The sequence below is a fragment of the Crotalus tigris genome, unplaced genomic scaffold (genome assembly GCF_016545835.1).
Source record: "Crotalus tigris isolate CLP2741 ecotype Arizona unplaced genomic scaffold, ASM1654583v1 scf7180000021196.354758, whole genome shotgun sequence".
Classification (NCBI taxonomy): Eukaryota; Metazoa; Chordata; class Lepidosauria; order Squamata; family Viperidae; genus Crotalus; species Crotalus tigris.
In genome coordinates this window covers 288,683-310,518 of record NW_024098392.1, presented here as the reverse complement: position 1 = coordinate 310,518, position 21,836 = coordinate 288,683, and the positions used below count along the sequence as shown (strand labels likewise).

Below are 21,836 nucleotides of genomic sequence, written 5' to 3'. Positions count from 1 at the left end.
AACTCTATTATTCTATTCTATTCGATCCTCTTGGGAAACCCCCCCCCCCCCAAAAAAAATAGGTGTCGGAAGAGGGAAGGACATGTCTAACATCACGGGGCATCGAGGCAAGGATATCTCCACCATCCTGGAGGAAGAAAGGAAGGAGAGCAAACGGCCCCCCAGAGCTGCTGCCCTCCGACGCAAGAAACGGCGGCGACTGAACGACCTGGACAGTGACAGCAACCTGGATGAAGAAGAGAGTGAGGATGAATTCAGAATCAGTGAAGGGTGCGGCATTTTATAATCTCTCGAACTGCTGTCAGTCGGCAGAATTAGCCTGCAGTACTGCATTCTAACCTCTGCAACACCATGTCTCCTTCCTTCCTTTCTTCTTCCATCCATCCATCTTTATCTCTCCCTTCCCTCCTTTCCTTCCAGCCTTCTCCTTCTTTCCTTCCATTCATCCTTATCTCTTCCTTCCTTCCCTCTCCTTCCTTCTTCCTCCTTCCTTCGTTCCTTCCTTCCTTTCCTTTCTTCCTTCCTTCCTTTCCTTCTTTCCTTCCTTCCTTCCTTCCTTCCTTCTCTTTCCTTCCTTCCTTCTTTCCTTCCATCCATGTCTTCCTTCCTTTCCTCTCCTTCCTTCTGCCTTCTTTCTTCCCTCCCTTCTTTCCTTCCTTCCTTCCTTTCCTTCCTTATAACAATAAAGGTTTTATCTTATCATATCCTTAACCAGCTAAATATATTTTCAGTCCAAATTCCTTCCTTTTAAATACCCTCCCCATTGATCTCTGTCCCTACAGATCTCAGGATGAGTTTGTGGTATCGGACGACAACCCGGACGAAAGTGAAGAGGATCAGCCGTCAAATGACGACAGTGACGTGGAGTTCTCCAAGCGTCGGCCGAGGCGGTACCACCCTAGGCCCATGAGGCAAAGCCGGCGTCTACAGAGAAAAACAATCAAGAAGCGGTACTCGGAAGATGATGAAGAGGAAGACTCCGAGGATAACTTAAGTGGCAACTCTGGTAAGTCTTGGTAACTTGACAGCTGTCCAAATATTGAGTGGTTCTGATCAATATCTGTTTTCCCAGAGCAGTGGTTCTCAACCTTTTTAATGCCGCGACCCCCCCCCCAACCGGTCGTAAATCGAGGACTACTCCACTGGTGCAGCACTGTTTGCAGAACGGGACTTTTGGCGGGCTCAGCAGGGCAGAGACAGCCTGGACCATTCCTATTGGCTTTTGAAAGCCAATAGAATTAGACTCTATTCAAGAGAGTCTATTCTATTGGCTTTCAAAAGCCAATAGAATAAAAGGGAGTAGCATAGCTAAGGAAAAGGGGGGGGGGAAATGGCGGACTGCGTTGTTTGGCGACCCCCGTGAAATGGTCTTTCGACCCCAAATGGGGTCCCGACCCACAGGTTGAGAACCACTGTCCCAGAGGATCAACCATCTTCTTACACTTGAGGAGAAAGATAGGATTATTTTGGTTTTCTCTAGCGCATGGGTTTCCAACCTTGGCAACTTTAAGACCTGTGGACTTCAACTCCCAGAATTCCCTAGCCAGCCATGGCTGGCTGGGGAATTCTGGGAATTGAAGTCCACACACCTTAAAATTGCCAAGGTTGGACACCCAGCTTAGATCTATCAGATAGGTTCCATTTCAGCTGATCTCTGCAGCTCATGATTGATACCATGTATGATTTAGTTTGGATGGCCATTTTTAAATTATCTTTTGTTCCTGATGCTGCATATAACCCCCCTGGAGTTTTGAACGCTGAGCCATACAGAAACATTCCTCAATAAATAAGATAAGATAACCTTTATTGTCAATTTTTTTTTACTGTGGGCACAACGGCACACATAAAAAATGAAATTTAGGACTTCCGGTTTGCTGTGCGGCCACTATGGACGTGCGGAAGACAATTCTCGCCTTCCCCATCCAATTTTGCATCGCTAGGGGACCCTGAAAAGGGTTGAAAGTTGCCCCGTAGAGGTGACCAGCACGGAGGAGCACTCGCTGGATTGCGGGAGAGCGGCAACTCTCTCGTTTGAGCCGGAGACTCCCTCCAAACCGGCGGACGAAAGGACCGGCCATAGAAATATGGCTCGTCCCTAGGCTGCTAACAGCCGAAGTCGCATTTACTATTTAGCAACTCTAAAGCAGCGTGGAAGAGACTGGGTGAGATCTATCTCTCTTACATCCTAATTACTTACTTACCTGCATAAGCTGCTAAAATACTTTCCCCCCCTGTGGTGAGGGAAGGGGGATTTTAGCCCTCCCTCCAGAAACAGTGGCGATCAACCACCCAGGGGAGTTTAAAACGTTGGAAAAATACTGGGATCCTAATTGGAACTCTATTTCCTAAAATTGGTGGATTATAAGATTTGTAACTTTCTACTCTTTATTTTTTTTCTCTGATTTTTACACTAATTATTATTGAAGATTTGGGTTTTTTCCCCCTTAAAATAGAGGGAAAAAAAACTGAAAAGATCCAACTAACTCTGGGATGACATCTGGTGCCTAAATTTGAGACTGTAACCTGCTATACTTTAAGAGAGACTTGTTGACAGCTTTGAAAATAAATAAGATATAAGCAACCTTGAAGCACCAGCTGCAAGGAACTCAGCTCAGCTCCTACTTGGTGGACTTTCTGACTGTAAATTTTTTTTAGTTTAATATACTACAATGGAAGAAGAACAGGAATGGATTTCTCCTACAGAGGAAGAACAGGAACAAACTCTTTGTATGTTAAAAGCGATTATCCAAACTCTCCATATAAGCCTGGATATGCAAACTCAAATTATGACTTCAACCAAAGAATCATCTATACAGAATTCTACAGAGAAAGTGAAACAACCAAATGCTATGACAGAAGACTTAGATACTCAACAAATACAGGTAATGGAAAACACAAAAAAGAAACTGATAATACAGAAGAAGGAAAGGACTTTTCTTATAAATCAGAAGGAATTTGAAGATCAAAAAGAAAAACAGATGAAAGAGAAGATAAATACTTCGGGACAACTGCATGGAGCTGGAAAAACAAAGAGACAACTTGCTAAATCAGCTAGTCTCCTTAAGAAAACATCAACTGGATGCTCTTATCAACATCAAACAATAGCCACAACAACACGAGGAGATCTTTTTGATGATTTAAATGCAAAGATACGAAAGAGGACTTGGCAAAGAAAAAAAGCTAGAATAAGACTGAAAAGGATTGGGGTTTTGATTTACACATGAGATGTAAAATAGAATATATCCAAATGGATAGAATATGTATTCTGAACATAAGATATTGTAGATTTGAGATAGAAAATTTTGGTTATATAAAATCTACAAGTATAAATATTGAAATAAGACTATTATATTGTTTTATTAGTTTGCTAAGATAGATGGTAGAATTTATATATAAGATGTGCGTTTTAAATATTAGATTGTATGAGGAATTGTGATAAAGGAATTGTGCTTAATTAAAAATTAGGAAAAAAATATTAAACATTAAATTAAAATATTAAGAGAAAATTATCAGGTCACTGATTGGCTAAAAAAAGTATGAATGTTTAAAAATAACTAAGATTTGAATTTAAGATATTGTTATGAGTTGAGACAAAGGTTAAGTAAAACTTAGAAGCATAAACACTAATAATTAACTTTGTATATTGGTTTGTAGTACAAATGCTGATGGTTTTTTTTTTCTTTTTTTGGAAAGGAAGGAAGGAAGGAAATAGGGAAAAAAAATTATTAGCCCCAAATAGGAGATAAGAGACTTAGAAATTGGGGTCATTTAAAATTTGGAAATGATAAAGATTAAACATTAAATTTAAATATTAATGGGAGATTAAAGTTAAGAAAAACTTACTAGGTTATGGATTGTTTAAAAGGTGGAATGTCAAATCAGTTAAGATATGTATAGACTGAAGATATTGATGAATACTAGAAAGGTATTTTTTGTTTGATTGATAGAATAAGAACTGTGTTGGTCCGAATATGAGACAATAGATATTATGGGGGAAAGAGAAGGAATTAGTTGTTGTAATACTTTGAGATTTGTACTGATGATATTCAAATGTAATGGAATTACTGTGCCCAGCCACCACGCTACTTTTCAAATATGTAAATGTAATATTGGAAAATTAATAAAAAAACCTTGGGGGAAACAAAAAACAAAAATGAAAGTTAGTTGCCTGCTCTCAAAGTGAAACACATACATGACACACACCTAAACATACTATAAACAACATATGTATAGACCCCCCCCACCCCTTCATGTACATAACAAATAAATATTAAACACTGTCCATCTTGAAAATATAACGGAAGGAGGAAGCTTGAGAGTTCACAAGATTAATGCTGTATGGAATGAAACTCTGGCTGAATCTGGGTGTTCAAATCAAAATAAATGGGTAATAGTTTTATTAGCTCCATTCAGGTGCAATGAAAATAGGCAATCCTGATATGGCGATAGCATTTAGACCTCTGTACTGCCCCAAAGAGAGTTTACAGCACACACTGGGCTGTTTACAATGTAGAAGCATTGTTTGCATATTGTTCCCAACAATCTGGGTCCTCATTTTACTGACCTTGGAAGGATGGAAGCCAGTTAGGATCGAACTCCTGACTGGGGGCAGCGAGTTAGCCTGCAATAGTGCCTTCTAACCTCTGTGCCACCAGGACTCCCGGTGAGAAAATTCTTTGCCAGCCCTAATATATAAATCTGTTCAGGTGGTCCTTGTTTAAGGACCACTCCTTTAGCAACTGTTCCAAAGTTGCAACAGTATTGAATAATGTATTGAATGAATGGTCCTTGTAGTTCTTGCTGGCATAGTGCCCCCCCAATCAGTTGCAATTTCTGGTGTTCCCTGGTAGCTTTAAACCGGGGGGGGGGTCTTCAAACTTGGCCCTTTTATGACTTGTGGACTTCAACTCCCAGAATTCCTCAGCCAGGCAAGCTGGCTGAGGAATTCTGGGAGTTGAAGTCCACACCTTTTAAAATGGCCGAGGTTGAGAAGCACCAGTTTAGTTCTTTCTGAGTTAACGTTATTTCCCCCTCACATCATGTCAGGGGTCTTCAAACTTGGCCCTTTTATGACTTGTGAGACTTCAACTACCAGAATTCCTCAGCCAGGCGCTCTGGCTGAGGAATTCTGGGAGTTGAAGTCCACAAGTCATACAAGGGCCAAGTTTGAAGAATCCTGATTTACACAAACAAATTCAGTGGTGAAGCCAGCAGGAAGTCGGAGGCCACAATTCTATGAGGTCCTCACTTTATGACTGATCGCTTACCAAGGGGAATTCCGATCCCAATTACCGTCATTATCTGTATTTTTGAACACTTACCGTAAAGATTTCTGGTCTCTTCTGCTCAGTATCCCGCAGCACCCAGTTCCCCCCAAGATGGATGACCTTGTTATCATTTAATGGTGTAGTTTAATAATTGAAATAACAACTGGAAGAGTAACGTTAATAATTCATACTTCCTTATTTGTGTTGTGTAATTCTTATCGCCAAAAAGTCACAATCCTATAAATATAGTAACATGTATACTATAGGTACATTATATATATATATATATATATATAAGGCAGTTTCTTTCTTATCTCCTGGCTCGCTGCCTCACGCAGAAACAGACGCTTCTTCTGAATACAGTGACGATGATTATTTGGAAACAAGACGGAGGTCTCGGCGGAATCAGAAGAGGCAAGTCAACTACAAGGAAGATTCAGAAAGTGAAGGGTCTCAGAAAAGCTTCCGATACGGGAAAGAAATGAGAAGAATACATAAGCGCAGGCTTTCCAGTTCAGACAGCGAAGGTATGGCGTGCCTTTAATAATAATAATAATAATAATAATACCATCAAACATCCACATCTGCCTATCCTAGGTCCTGGGTAAGGACTTGATAGATAGTCAAAATGCCAAATCCAGTCTGAACATCTGGCTGGCTGTGCGATGATCCATCATCATCATAATAACAAAGTTGGAAGGGACCTTGGCGGTCATCCAGCCCAACCCCCTGCTCAGGCAGGAAACCCTATACCAGTGATGGCGAACCTTTTAGAGACCGAGTGCCCAAACTGCAATCCAAAACCCACTTATTTATCACAAAGTGCCAGGGCTGCATCAGCATTGTGGTGCCCTCGGGGGGGGGGGCAGGGGGGCATGGCCCACTGGGTGGGCGTGGCTGCAGTGGTCACGGCAGACTGGGTGAGCGTGGCCGGGGCCAGTCCCTCGCCATCTCTGGGGCATCCCCAGGGAGGCCAATGCCGCTTCCTCACTCACTTCCTGCCCTGTCGCTTCCAAACGCCACGTGCTCGCTACTCTGGTGAACTCTGCTGGGGCAACGGCGCGTGTGCCCACAGAGAGGGCTCTGAGTGCCGCCTCTGGCACGCGTGCCATAGGTTCACCACCACTGCCCTATACCATTTCGGACAAATGGCTGTCCAGTCTGTCCTTTATTTGTTCCCTATTGCCAGTTCAGAATTTAAATCTCACTACAGTCACAAAAGACTTTCTTCACACAACGGAATACAGGTTGGCAGGGATGAGCACCACCCAGCCTTAGCCTTAATAATAATAATAGTAGTAAAGTTGGAAGGGACCTTGGAGGTCATCTAGTCCAACCCCCTGCTCAGGCAGGAAACCTGCCTTGCCAAGCTAATTGCTAAGATAATTGACCCATTTTTCTCGTGTGAAATTCGTACTGATTGATGACATTGAAGGAAATTATATAGACATTTTCTTCAGGAGCCCAAAGTGTTCGTCCCTTTTCTTGTTTTATCATCATAAGAACCCTGCAGAGTCGCATAGATTGAGAAATAGAGACCAGCCCAAGGTCACTCGGTTAGTTTCATAACCATACAGGCGGTTCTCGACTTACAACCATTTGTTTAGTGACCGTTCGACCATACAGCACCACGAAAAAAGTGACTTGTGACTGGCTGTCAAACTTAACGATTGTGGCAACAGGGTCACATGATCAAAATTCGTCCGCTTGGCATCTGGCTCGTATGTACGACGGTCGCAGTGTCCCCGGGGGTCACATGATCCCCTTTTGCGACCATCTGCCGAGCAAAATCGATGGAGAAAGCCATATTCACTTAACAACCGTGATACTAAACAACGGCCGTGGCCCACTTAACCGCTGTGGCAAGGACGCCCGTAAAATGGGACAAACTCTCTTCATGACAGTCTTGCTTAGTGACAGAAAGTGGTCGTAAGTCGAGGACTCCTTGTAGTTGCCCTGGAAACCCGTCAGATCTCGCTAAACCCTCTTAAGTCTGATCCTTCTTGCAGAGAGCTACCTGGCTAAGCATTCTGAGGACGACCAGCCCGCCAGGTTGTCCCGAAGGTCGGTCCGGAAGCGGAGCCACGTCACCGACGAGTACTCGGAAGGCGAGGACGACCCCGAGGACGAAGGCCGGCCCGTTCGCAAGCGGGTGAACCGCATCGAAACGGACGAGGAGGACAACGGCCCCGACGCCAGCAAGCCGGCACTGCCCGAGAAGCCCTCCGCCTCTCCCGCGCAGCCAGACACCGCCAAGAAACCCTGCTACCGGATAGAAAGCGAAGAGGAGGATGACTTTGACAATGTGGGGAAGGTGGAAAGCCCGTTGGACTACAGCCTGGTGGATTTGCCCTCCACCAACGGACAGAGCCCGGGCAAAGCTATCGAGAACTTGATGGGTAAGCCCACCGAAAAGGCCCCCTTGACCAAGGACAGCACAGCCAATGCCAGCTTGGCACCCAATGGGACGGGGGGCGGCCTGGAGGCCGGCGGACCCGAGGAGGACGAAGACGAACTCTTGCGAGTGACTGACCTTGTGGATTACGTCTGTAACAGTGAACAGTTATAAAACTCCCGTTTTTTGTGCTAATTTATTCCATGGTAGCTCATACCAGCGGGCCAGTTATTAAAAGGTGTTTTATTTTTCCTAGGAAACTCCACTACAGTATCACTTTTTAGCAGTCAAAAATTTCACCAGCCCTGCAAGTTTTGGGGGTACCTCTTTTTTTCCCCCTTATTTTTTAAATCCTTTCCTTGCCTCCTCTCCTCCCTAACCCCAGCGACCAGTTTTCCTCCCTTTTTGTTTTTGTTTTTCTACAACTGTTTTTCTTTGGAAGAGATTGACCCTTTGCTTTCCTCACCACAACCACCACCACCTCCTCCTCCTCCTCCTCCAGTTTCATAATCCTGGCCAACAAAAAAAAAAAACAAAAACAATCGTCCAGATGCAGAGCTTGTAGTTAAAAAAAAAAAAGGAGAGAATTGTATATTTTTGACTCTATATTTCCTGAGGGGCGCACAAAGTTGTTAAGGGAAATGGGATGGTTGTATGTTAACAAAAGCATTCCAATTTGGCTGGGGCCCAAAATCTTAAAAACTTTTGGAGTTTGGGGGTGGGGGGCCAGGAGGGAGAAAAAAAGCGGGGCGCTGGGACAGATGCACTCGCGCTGCAACTTTTTTCCATAGGAGATATATATTCTATTTCAATGTTCACAACTTAGACGACCATTTAACATGCAATTTTAAGGGGATGAAAAAAAACCGAATGATCTTTTAACTGTTGCATTTTTGTGAACTTGTAGGCTAACTTAACCTTAGTTGATTTTAGTAAATTGCCTTCCTGGATTAAAAAAAAAGAAAAAAGCAACTGTTGACAAGATCCTGAAATATTATTAGCACAGTGGACAGATTTGGAGAAAAATTTCACGGAAAAAAAAACCAAAACAAAACGAAAACAAGACATTTTTCTTGGCATCGTCTTTTAATTCATGGTCTCCCCTTTTCTTCCCCCCAATAAACATATTTTAAAAAGTGTTTCATACAGTAAACAGTGTAAACTCTCATGAACTTTCTGGAGTTTGAAACCGCAGGGATGGGGATGGTGCAAGGCTGCTTTTTGTGAATTTTCTGCTCGGCTGGGAGAAATTCATAGCCCAGACTTGGCGACCATTTTCAGCCGTGGCAAAAGAAAGATGCAGCGGCTTTTAAAACTCTCACGGCCATCTCGATATCTACTTCAAATTGAAGTACGGAAATAGAGCAGGATATAACTCTTTGGGTTTTTTTGTTTTTCCTGGGAGATTCCCCCCCTCCCGCCCCCCGTTTAGAAAGTGTGTATTTGTGTGCCTGTGTGCGTGTCGTAGTTTTACTTCTCTGAATGATCTAGCATGGGGTAGGCAACCTTGGCTCTTTTATGACTCGTGGACTTCAACTCCCAGAATTCCTGAGCCAGCATGGGGGAACTATGGCCCCTTCACGACTTGTGGAATTCAACTCCCAGAATTCCTGAGCCAGCATGGGGAAACTATGGCCCCTTCATGACTCATGGACTTCAACTCCCAGAATTCTTTAGCCAGCATGGGGAAAACTTTGGCCCCTTCATGACTCATGAACTTCAACTCCCAGAATTCCTGAGCCAGCATGGGGGAACTATGGCCCCTTCATGACTTGGGGACTTCAACTCCCAGAATTCCTGAGTCAGCATGGGGGAACTATGGCCCCTTCATGACTTGTGGACTTCAACTCCCAGAATTCCTCAGCCAGCGTGGCTCAGCATGGAAACCTCTCCATTTCTCCTCAGCATGGCTGGCTCAGGAATTCTGGGAGTTGAAGTCCACGAGTCATAAAAGAGCCAAGGTTGCCTACCCCTGCTCTAGCAGAATTTAACCACAGCTGGCGTCTTGGGAATTTTTTTAATATGCATTTCATAGCTATCGCTTACTGACTTTTTTAAAAAAAATCAGACTTTTCTGGGAAGTAGTGTTACGTTTTCAGGTATCCCTGCATTGGGATACGATGGCTAACACACAGTTGTAAGTATGGAGATCAATCAGAATAGAGCTGGAAGGGACCTTGGAGGTCTTCTAGTCCAACCCCATGATCAGGAAGGAAACCCTATACCATTTCAGACAAATGGCTGTCCAGTCTCTTCTTAAAAACCTCCAGTGTTGGAGCATTGACAGCTTCTGGAGGCAAGCTTTTCCCCTGGTTAATTGTTCTCCCTGTCAGGAAATTTTTCCTTAGTTCTAGTTGCTTCTCTCCTTGATTATTTTCCATCCATTGCTTCTCGTCTGGCCTTCCGATGCTTTGGAAAATAAGTTGACTAGAAGAATTTGCCTGTCAATCAGTAGACACTCAAACAGTTGCAATCTTGTCTCCCACTTAGAGGAGCTGTTGTATTTCCTTACTTGTTTTGTGTGCAGTGTGTGGGCTGCTGGGAAAAAAAAAAACAATGAAATGTGGACATTCAAGTCGTCATCTCCCTTTCTCCATGCTAACTTAAGAATCTTATGTGGATGCTAGTTTCATTATTTCGCATTGAGATGGAAGTGGGAATTCTCCTTCCCTCGCCTGCTCTGTTGTAATAACACCAGGTTGCATTTTGGAGATGTTGGCTTGCTGCTAATTGCTTTTTATTGCTTTGAAACACCCGGCACTTGATCTCAGGAAATACCTCATCAAAAATACGCAGGTCCCTTCATATTCCTCTTCTTGAAGTCTTGACTCTCCTTCCTTTCTCCTCTTCGAACTTCATACGTAATATTCCAGCAAACATTCCAGCTTTCTACCTTCCTCTTTTAAAATCCTAACGTTCTCCTTTAAAAACAAAAACAAAAGGCTTTTCTGAACAGCCATTTCCTTAGTCAACAGAAGCAAATGACTTGGGCCGCAAGAGGTAATTCGGGTCTATTTTGACGGCATCTACAGAAATGAGTAACTCATTTTTGGGTTTTTTTCAATGTTCATTTTTTCTTTCATGTGGGTGATGCTGAAACGCAGGGTTGTTGTTTTTTTTAATCTCGCTTTCACTTTGCATGAAAGCGAGACGGTGTTTTAACTTCACCACCGCCAGAGCTGTGTTTTTATATTTTTAGAGGACAATATACGCAAGCAGAATTACAAATGGTGGGAAATATTTGTAGCTCGGATGGTTTGGGGGTGGCGGTTTGTTCTCTGAGTTTCTTGTTTAGATTCCGAAACTTTTGTCACCAAATTAGGTAGTGGCATCAGCGAAACTTCGGTCGAAACATCTTCCTTCAGTTCTCTTATGCTTTTATAAGATTGTATGTGGTCAGTTGATTACTCTCCCGTGACATAGCCAGTCGGTCACGTGGCCAACTCAACACATAAGATCTATAAAAGTAGAATGTCCAGAGGCAACTGGACTATCTTGTTTTTCTTTGAAGATGTTTCGCTTCTCATCCGGGAAGCTTCTGTGACTGGATGCTGAAGAAGGGAAGGATTTATACTCCTTGCAGACAGCTGGTCATTTGCATTCTTTTAGAGAGTTGCTGAGGCCACCTGGAGGTTTATCTGTGTCTTCAGGGTCATCTGAGTGGTGCAAATGGGTGATTTATCTATCTCCTGTCTACAAGACAGTCCTTTCAGCAGTTCCAAGAAGGCTCCACATCCATTTGCACACCTACTCAGGTGGCCCTGACAACACAGATAAACCTCCAGGTGGTCTCAATGACTCTAGAAAGAAGGCAAATGACCAGCTGTCTGCAAGTAGTATAAATCTTTCCATTGCCCACCATCCAGTCAGAGCTCAAGAAGCTTCTTGGATGAGAAGTGAAAAGTCTTCAATGTAAAAACAGGAAAGTCCAGTTGCCTACTGAAAAAGCACCTTTCGGACAACCATGACCTGGAGGACGGAGAATATGCATAGACATTTAAAAGCAGAAGAGAACTGAAATAAGAAGCTTCAACCGAACTTACGATGATGTTACATAGCTGGTGACAAAATGTTCGGAGACTAAATGACAAGCTCAGAGAACAAACCACCACCAACAAGGAAATTTATTCCTGAGAAGAAAACAAAGAAATTACATTTACTTCCTGAGGAAGTAAAGTGTATATGCCTAGTTAATTCCTCTTCATTGACAAATACGTTGCAAGCTTGATACTTCCCACTGAGGCAAGGCTTCCTAACTTTAATAATAATGATAAAGTTGGAAGGGATCTTGGAGGTCATCTAGTCCAACCCCCTGCTCAGGCAGGAAACCCTATACCATTTCAGACAAATGGCTGTCCAGTCTCTTCTTAAAAACTTCCAGTGTTGGAGCATTCACTGCTTCTGGAGGCAGGTTGTTCCTCTGGTTAATTATTCTAACTGTCAGGAAGTTTCTCCTTAGTTCCAGGTTGCTTCTCTCCTTGATTAGTTTCCATCCGTTGCTTCTTGTCCTGCCTTCAGGCGTTTTGGAGAATAGCTTGACTCCCTCTTCTTTAGGGCAGCCCCTGAGATATTGGAATACTGCTATCCTGTCCCCCCTTGTCCTTCTCTTCGTTAAACTAGACGTACTCAATTCCAGCAACCGTTCCTTATATGTTTTAGCCTCCAGTCCCCTAATCATCCTTGTTGCTCTTCTCTGCACTCTTTCTAAACATCTTTTTTACATCGTGGTGACCAAAACTGGGTGCAGTATTCCAAGTGTGGCCTCACCAAGGCATTGTAAAGTGGTATTAACACTTCACCTGATCCTGATCCTATCCCTCTTATGTTCATGTTTCTTCTTGTATTTTGGATTACAAATAGTCCTCAACTTACAACAGTTCATTTAGTGACCATTCAAATTTACAATGGCACTGAAAAAGGTGACGTACGATCCTTTTTCATTCCCCATGGTCATGCGATCGAACTTGACAACTGGCTCGTATTTACGACGGTCGCCGTGTTCCCTGGCGCCACACGATCCCCTTTTGCAAACCTTTGACCAGCAAAGTCAATGGGGAAGCCAGATTCACATAACAACTGGGTGGCTGATTTAGCAACTGCAGTGACTCACTTAACAAATGTCTCGCGTAGCAACAGAAATTTTGGTCGTAAGTCAAGGACTACCTGTACACCTTCCATCGGCCCCAGCCAGAACAGTCAGCTGCAAGGGAGTGTGGGAATTGTCCAAAATATCTGGGGAATATGGGACGACCCTGGACTCGCTCATCTGGATGGAGCACAGATTTCTCCTTAACTTGCTTTCTTCCATTTGCAGGAGAGCTCTTTTTTTATCCAGAACTTTCCTGCAGATTTGAATTTACTACCGTACAGCAAGATAGATTACTCAATGTTAATTAATCCATACAAAAACGGATTGCGTCGGGGCTGGATCGTCGTCCGCCCTTTTTTCGTTCCACAAAAAGATCTTTGTGTGAGGATCTTCCCTTGAGTTTTTCTTTTTCTCCCTCTGATCCAGGTTGCGTTCACAAGTCGTCTGACCGTATCTCCAGCATTTTCGCTTGGCTAATTAGCAATAGATCCATTTAAAAGTTGTCTAAACAGAAGCAGCAGTCAGTATTGGAGGCAGTCCTCGATTTACGACAGTTCGTTTAGCGACGGTTCAAAATTACAACAGCACTGAACAAAGTGACGTGTGACCGTTTTTCACACTTAATGACGCTGCCAGCATCCCCGTGGTCGCATGATCGAAATTCAGATGCTTGGCGGCTGATTCGTGACAGTCGCCACATCCCCGGGGTCACGTGATCTCTTTTTACGACCACCTGACAAGCAAAGTCAATCGGGGGGAAGCCAGATTCACTTAAAAACCGTGGTATTAACTAAATTGCAGTGATTCCCTTCACAATTGTGACCAAAATGGTCGTAAGATGAGGCAAAACTCACTTAACAAATGTCTCACTATGTTATGGACGTAAGTTGAGGACTACCCGTTAGTTGAGCATTTGCAGCTGTCCCATTGCTAAAATGTTTTAATTAAGCTAATTAAAAAGCCTCGGCTTAAAACCACGGTAGAAATCGGAGTTCAGATTTTGTCTGAAAAATCAACTCTTTGAGATATTTCATCCCTGATTCGTTTATCTGTCTTGGTCCTTTCTACTTCCTGAATTCGTAGCCTGCCTGGAATAAATGAATTGATGAATGAATCAATGATTTTATGCGTGCGTGTTTGTGTGTATGTGGTTTTAACTGTCAAAGCACCACTGATTCTTTAGCAGAAGGATTTGGGGGAGACTCCTTGAAAATGACCTCTCATACCTTGTTTTTTGTTGATTTTTCTGTTTTCGGAAATCTCCACAGCGTGAAATGCACAGTAAATCTGAAATCCCTGCGTCAAAACAGTCCACCACCCCCCAAATAAAAAACCAATTTAAGCTTCAAAGCTGGGAATTCTGGGAATTGAAGTCCAAACCTTAATGTTGCTGTGCTTGAAGAACATTGCTCTTAACTTCATTCTGCAAATTTGAATTCTTCCTTTCTTCTCCTTCCTATAATAAGATCGTTATGAGAAAGAACAACCTCTCAATTGGTCACAATTTAGAGGAATACAGTACTTTAATTGGTGTTTCTCTTATTCAACAATCTTGTCTGATGGCCTTGGGCATTTCTACTAAAGGGAAGATTATTATCGCACAACCCTGGATGATTTTGATTTTCACTTGTTGCTTTCAGTTCTCCTTAGGCTCCCAAGCAAAGTGAATTATTAGCATTTGAGTACAGGTCATCCTCAACTTACAACAGTTAGTAGTCTAGTGACCGAAGTTATGACATCAATGAGAAAAATGACATGACTGATTTTCACATTTACGACCGTCGCAGCATCCCCGCGGTCACGTGCTCAAAATTCCGATGTTTGGCAACAGGCTCCTATTTATGACAATCCCCCTTTGAGACCTTAGGACAAACCAAGTCAATGGTGCAGCCAGGTTCACTTCACAAACCGTGTTACTAACTTCTCAACTGCAGTTGTGGCAGGAAAGGTAGTAAAATGGGGCAAAACTCACTTAATGAATGTTTCACTTAAATTCTGGGCTCGATTGTCGTAAGTCGAGGACTTGCCTGTATTATAAGAAAAGCAACACATTTGTGTGTCTCGGACTTTCAGTCCGTCAGATGAGTGTTTCTCAACCTCAATAGGTTGAAGATGGTGTTAGTGTTAGATTCTAGGATGGGGTAGGCAACCTTGGCCCTTTTAGGACTTGTGGACTTCAACACCCAGAATTCCTCAGCCAGCATGGGGGAACTATGGCCCCTTCATGACTGGTGGACTTCAACTCCCAGAATTCCTGAGCCAGCATGGGGGAACTATGGCCCCTTCATGACTGGTAGACTTCAACTCCCAGAATTCCTGAGTCAGCATGGGGGAACTATGCCCCCTTCATGACTGGTGGACTTCAACTCCCAGAATTCCTGAGCCAGCATGGGGGAACTTTGGCCCCTTCATGACTTGTGGACTTCAACTCCCAGAATTCCTGAGTCAGCATGGGGGAACTATGCCCCCTTCATGACTGGTGGACTTCAACTCCCAGAATTCCTGAGCCAGCATGGGGGAACTTTGGCCCCTTCATGACTGGTGGACTTCAACTCCCAGAATTCCTGAGCCAGCATGGGGGAACTTTGGCCCCTTCATGACTTGTGGACTTCAACTCCCAGAATTCCTGAGTCAGCATGGGGGAACTATGCCCCCTTCATGACTGGTGGACTTCAACTCCCAGAATTCCTGAGCCAGCATGGGGGAACTTTGGCCCCTTCATGACTTGTGGACTTCAACTCCCAGAATTCCTGAATCAGCATGGGGGAACTATGGCCCCTTCATGACTTGTGGACTTCAACCCCAGAATTTCAGAGCCAGCATGGGGGAAACTTTGGCCCCTTCATGATTTGTGGACTTAAACTCCCAGAATTCCTGAGCCAGCATGGCTCAGCTTGGAAACCCCTCCCTTTCCCCTCAGCATGGCTAGCTCAGGAATTCTGGGAGTTGAAGTCCACGAGTCATAAAAGAGCCAAGGTTGCCTACCCCTGTTCTAGGAAGTTCTCAAAGGAGAGAGAAGGTGACAGCTTTTCATTCGGACTCTTTTGTGAGTCCGCCACGAAATAACTGGGAAAATCCCGTTGACAATGAAAATGAAATTAGGGTTTGGTATCCTCGGAGTTGGGGCTGAAAAATAGTGTTATGGTCCGATTCTTGCGGGTTCTCAAAGGAAAGAGAAACTGACAGCTTTTCATTCAGACCCTTTTGTGGATCGCAGTGAAATACACAGGGAAATCCCACCGACAATGAAAATTAAATGAGGTTTAGGGTAAGGGTTAGGATTAGGGTTAAGGCATTTTAGAGTCTGGCCTGAAAAATGAAGTTAGGGTTAGATTCTAGAAGGTTCTCAAAGGAAAGAGAAGGTGATAGCTTCCTGACAGTGAGGACAATTAATCAGTGGAACAGCTTGCCACCAGAAATCGTGGGCGCTCCATCACTGGAAATTTTTAAGAAGAGATAATCACCTGTCTGAGATGGTATAGTTCAGGGGTACACAACCTTGGCTCTTTTATGACTCGTGGACTTCAACTCCCAGAATTCCTGAGCCAGCATGGCTAAGCATGGAAATCTCTCCATTTCCCCTCAGCATGACTGGCTCAGGAATTCTGGGAGTTGAAGTCCACAAGTCATAAAAGAGCCAAGGTTGCCTACCCCTGGTATAGGTTCTCCTGCTTGAACGGGGCTGGACTAGAAGACCTCCAAGGTCCCTTCCAGATTCTATTCTATTCTATTCCGGACTCTTGTGCGCCGCAGTGAAATAACTGGGATAATCCCATTGACAATGAAAATGAAACTAGGGTTAGGTCTCCTTGGAGTGGGGGCTGAAAAATGGTGTTACGGTTAGATTCTAGGAAGTTCTCAAAGGAAACGGAAGGTGACAGCTTTCCGTTCTGACTCTGAAATACAGTGAAATACATGGGAAAATCCCATCGACAAAATGTGTGGACTTCGACTCCCAGAATTCCCCAGCCAACGAACGCAAGCAAGATGAGGCAAACTTAACAACTATCTCCCTTAGCAACAGGAATGTTGGGCTCCATTGTGGTCGTTGAGGACTACCTGTATTCTGTTATTCTGCTGTCTGTAAATAGTGAAGTGCCTTGGGAGTAGCAAGGCTGAAGTGCCATTTTTTAAAAATTTTTTGCAGTGTTAAAGAAAGGAATCAATGGGGCAGAATAGTCCGGGATCCATAGGATGGGAAGTAGATGACTTGAAGGCCACGTTCAACTGGGATAACATCTCATTTTCTGCTCACTAATTTATCGGGGTCCTGTTAAAGTATTGGGATTTAATGGGCCACCTGCAAAGAGAAAATATTAGCCTCTCTTCCGGTGAGGTGATGCAAATTTTAATATGTATCCCAAAGGTGTTTTTTCAGGAGGCAACTGAACTTCCTTGTTTTTTTCTGAAGACATTTCACTTCTTCTCCAAGAAGCTTCTTCAAGCTCTGAGGAATGGAAAGATTTATATTCCTTGCAGGCAGCTGGCCATTTGCATTTTTTAGAGAGTCGTTGAGGCCACTTGGAAGCTTGTCTTTGTCCTCAGGGTCACCTGAGGGATGCAAATGGGTGTGGAGCCTTCTTGGAGCGGCTGAAACATCCTGCAGAAAGCACAACTCCACAACACAGTCCTTTCAGCAGTTCCAAAGAGGCTCCACACTCATTTGCACCGCTCAGGTGACCCTGAGGACACAGATAATCCTCCAGGTGGCCTCAATGACTCTCTAAAACAGTGGTTCTCAACCTTTTTAATGCCGCAACCCCCAACCTGTCGTAAGTCGAGGACTACTCAACCGGTCGTAAGTCGAGGATTACTCAACTGGTGCAGCACCGTTTGCAGAATGGGACTTTTGGTGGGTTCAGCAGGGCAGAGACAGCGTGGACAATTCCTATTGGCTTTTGAAAGCCAATAGAATTAGACTCTATTCAAGAGAATCTATTCTATTGGCTTTCAAAAGCCAATAGAATAAAAGGGAGTAGCACAACTAAGGAAAAGGGGAAAAAAATGGCAGACTGCGTTGTTTGGCGACCCCCGTGAAATGGTCGTTCGACCCCAAATAGTGTCCTGACCCACAGGTTGAGAACCACTGCTCTAAAAGAAGGCAAATGACCAGCTGTCTGCAAGGAGTATAAATCCTTCCATTCCCCACCATCCAGTCAGATCTGAAGAAGCTTCTTGGAGGAGAAGCGAAACATCTTCAAAGAAAAATAAATGTTACCCCAGTTGAACGTGGCATTCAGGTTTGCGGGATTTATCAGTACAGAGAATCCTCAACTTACAACAGTGTTTGTTTAGTGACCGAAGTTACAACAGCACTGAAAAGCGTAACTTACGGCCGTTTTTCACACTTACAACCGTTGCAGTATTCCCCGTGGTCACGTGATCAAAATCCAGGTGCTTGGAAACTGATTCATATTTATGACAGTTCTATTGTCCTGGAGTCACACGATCCCCTTTTGCGACCTTCTGATAAGCAAAGTCAATAGGGAAGCCCGATCCGGTTTTAATAGTTACGTTACTACCTTAACAACTGCAGCGATTTACTTCACAACTTATAGCAAGGAAGGTGGGCCAAATTCGCTTAACAAATGCCTCACTTAGCGCCAGAAATTTTGGGCTCAGTTGTGGTCGTTAAAGGTGGGCCAAACTCGCTTAACACATGCCTCACTTAGCGACAGAAATTTTGGGCTCACTTGTGGTCATTAAAGGTGGGCCAAACTCACTTAACAAATGCCTCACTTAGCGACAGAAATTTTGGGCTCAGTTGTGGTCGTTAAGTCGAGGACTACCTAAACAGCCATTACTAAACAGAGGCAGGAGGGAGGCAAGGAAAACATCTGAGTAGCATCCCTGAGCCTGAATAATTTTATTTATTTTATTTTATGAGACTTATATACCGCTTTAAGTGCAAGCACTCTCTAAGCGGTGTACACCAGTAAGCAATGTATATATATATATTTACATTGCCCCCAACAATCTGGGTCCTCATTTTACCTACCCCGGAAGGATGGAAGGCTGAGTCAACCTTGAGCCGGTGAGATTTGAACCGCTGACCTGCTGAACACAGCTAAAGTGGCCTGCAGTACTGCACTCTAACTGCTGCGCCACCTCGGCTCAGAAGGGAAAAAATAATAATGGCGCGTAACTAACATTTTTGAACTTCCTTATGCTCAGTTGAGTCACTCTGCTCTCCAAAAGCTTCTCTTAAGAATATTTGTTATGCCCGGCTTACCACTTGTGATCTGCTTTTCTTTCAATAAAAATATGAATAGGTAACAAACTCTGGATTTTATCCCTGGGGCGTACACTTAACTTTTTCATGTCGGACAAGAAACTGTAAATACATAACTCCTGCCAGGATTGGATGTCTTGTTCTAAAGTTAGTTGAGACCAATTAGGAAACGGACGTGCAGTTTTCCATCTACAGGTGTGTGTTTTATGTCCTGCCGCACCCGTCAAAAAAGCTAGAGCAGAATTTTCCTGTACTGCTCTCATAGGGATGTTTCATGTTGTCTGTGGAGATTTTACATCATCCAGGTCAGGGTTGTCCCAAAAAATGCTTTTTCAGGAGGCAACTGGATTTTCTTGTTTTTTCTTGGAAGACGTTTCGCTTCTCATCCAAGAAGCTTCTTCAGCTGTGATTGAATGGTGGGGAAATGGAAAGATTTATACTCCTTACAGAGAGCCGGTCATTTGTATTCTTTTATGTTTCATATTGCTTTGAGTTTTTCTGTTTTTTTTTTTAATGTATTCAAAGTAGAGGTTTGGAGAGAGAAATAGATAATTCTGGGGAGAGAACTAGAGGCCTCTTCATATTTGTACATAATTTTCAGCTTGTTTTGTTACCATATTTTGTTTTTTCCCCTCCTCATACCAGTCAATTCACTTGCATGGACCTTTTTTCCCATTTAACCTTGGACCATTCTAATTCTCTCGGCATTTAAAACTGGTTAACTGCAGTGAACTAACACCTGGTGTTTTTAGCTTTGACTGTTTAAATACTGTATTCCTTGTAAATTGAAGTTTAAAAAAACAAATGTTATGGCGGGTGCCAATATTTTTGTTAACAAAATGTTCAGTGTTGTTTCACTATGGTCTAGTCAGAACATTTAGTGTATATAATAAGCTGGGCCTGCGGCATTTTTTTTTTTTTAAATAAGCTCGGAGGCCTGATTGTGTAAGTTTTTTTCCCTTCATAATGTTTTTGTTTATAATATCTACTGTCCTTTCATATGAATATGACATGTACATTGTCATAATAAAAAGAAAAATTTAAATAAGCCGATGCACCAAGTACCTATCAGAAAAAGACATAAGGGCATCGTTTTAACTAAGTTGACATCTTATCATAAAAGATTGCAGCTTCATCAGATTTGCAAATAGCTTAAAACTTGCACTCCTGAAGTTAATACAGATTTAAAATTAGCAGAAAGGGAAGGAATAGAATTATAAGATGCACCGCAAACTTCACATAGACGTCAAGAGGGGCACTGAGGCCAGTAAATGCACAGCTTCAATCCAGTTGCCTCAACTCTACCCTGAATTAAGGGATTGTTGTTGTTGTTAGTTACGAAATCGTGTCCGACCCATCGTGACCCCATGGACAACGTTCCTCCAGGTCTTCCTGTCCTCTACAATCTTCTGGAGTCCATTTAAGCTCACGCCTACTACTTCAGTGACTTCATCCAGCCACCTCATTCTCTGTCGTCCCCTTCTTCTCTTGCCCTCCATCTTTCCCAGCCTTAGGCCCTTCTCCAGTGAGTCCTTCCTTCTCATTAGGTGACCAAAATACTTGAGTTTCAATTTCAGGATCTGGCCTTCTAAAGAGCAGTTGGGGTTGATCTCTTCTAAGACTTACCGGTTTGAACGCCTTGCAGTCCAAGGGACTCGCAGGAGTCTTCTCCAGCACCGTAGTTCAAAGGCCTCATTTCTTTGGCGCTGGAATAAAGGGATTACAAGGTCATAAAAAGGGAATTTTATAGATAGACAGGCAGATAGATAGATAGATAGATAGACAGATAGATAGATAAGGAAGATAGATCAGGGGCCTGGAGGCTAAAACATATGAAGAACAGTTGCAGGAATTGGGTATGTCTAGTATAGTGAAAAGCTAGGAGTGACATGATAGCAGTCTTCCAATATTTGAGGGGCTGCCACAAAGAATTGGGGGTCAACCTGTTCTCCAAAGCACCTGAAGGCAGGACAAGAAGCAACGGATGGAAACTAACCAAGGAGAGAAGCAACCTAGAACTAAGAAGAAATTTCCTGACAGTTAGAACAATTAATCAGTGGAACAATCTGCCTCCAGAAGTTGTGGATGCTCCAACACTGGAAATTTTTAAGAAAAGACTGGATAGCCATTTGTCTGGAATGTATAGAGTTTCCGGCCTGAGCAGGGGGTTAGACTAGATGACCCTTCCCAAGTTTGTTATTATTATTAACTCTGTTATTCTGAGGAGGATGGACACGACTATCTGAGAATTCATAGGCCGGTACTCATAGCAAACAAGTCTTGGCAATTCACTTAGTGCCAAGAAACGGGACGCCTCGCAGCAGTATTATCTTATTAAGCATGTGCTACTTGATTTCATGTTTATGCATGTGTGAAAGAGGACAACCAACAGGAAGAGAGATGGACCCAATCCCAGCAACATTGAATGTCCCGTTGAGGGGGTCTACAAGGGCCAGGTTGTGGAGCAGATCACGCTGGGGTAGCACAAATGTGGTCACTGCAAGTTGACAGTGCAATGGCCCATGATCCATTCCATGGCATGACCACCCAAGTTTCAAAGGATGTTTTTTCCTTCCTTTGCTAAGGAGTTAATTTATGATGGACTAAAATATCATATAGATGGGATGACATTTTAATTTTTCTCATATTTCCCGACAAAGAGAACAATTAACCAGTGGAACTGCTTGCCTCCAGAAGTTGTGGGTGCTCCATCACTGGAGGTTTTTAAGAAGAGACTGGATAGCCATTTGTCAGAGATGGTATAGGCTTTCCTGCCTGAGCAGGGGGTTGGACTAGAGGACCTCCAAGTTCCAACTCTGATGATGATGGTGATAATGTATCCGTTCGGGCTGC

The 21,836-nt window shown here is 43.4% G+C and overlaps 1 protein-coding gene across 4 annotated transcripts in view; it reads left to right on the top strand.

Moving 5' to 3' along the window:
• Positions 1 to 8,820, top strand: part of RSF1 (remodeling and spacing factor 1) — a 41,080-nt gene extending 32,260 nt beyond the window's left edge. The window contains exons 12-15 of one of the 4 annotated variants that reach the window (XM_039369674.1): positions 63 to 270; positions 783 to 1,006; positions 5,606 to 5,794; positions 7,277 to 8,820. In XM_039369674.1, the coding sequence (XP_039225608.1) occupies positions 63 to 270; positions 783 to 1,006; positions 5,606 to 5,794; positions 7,277 to 7,836 (1,181 nt within the window). In that variant the 3' untranslated portion in view covers positions 7,837 to 8,820. Of the gene's footprint in view, positions 1 to 62; positions 271 to 782; positions 1,007 to 1,940; positions 2,275 to 2,453; positions 2,889 to 5,605; positions 5,795 to 7,259 lie in introns of those variants that run through there. The other 3 variants (XM_039369675.1, XM_039369676.1, XM_039369677.1) reach the window with 3 other exon arrangements.
• The last annotated feature ends 13,016 nt before the right edge of the window (positions 8,821 to 21,836 follow it).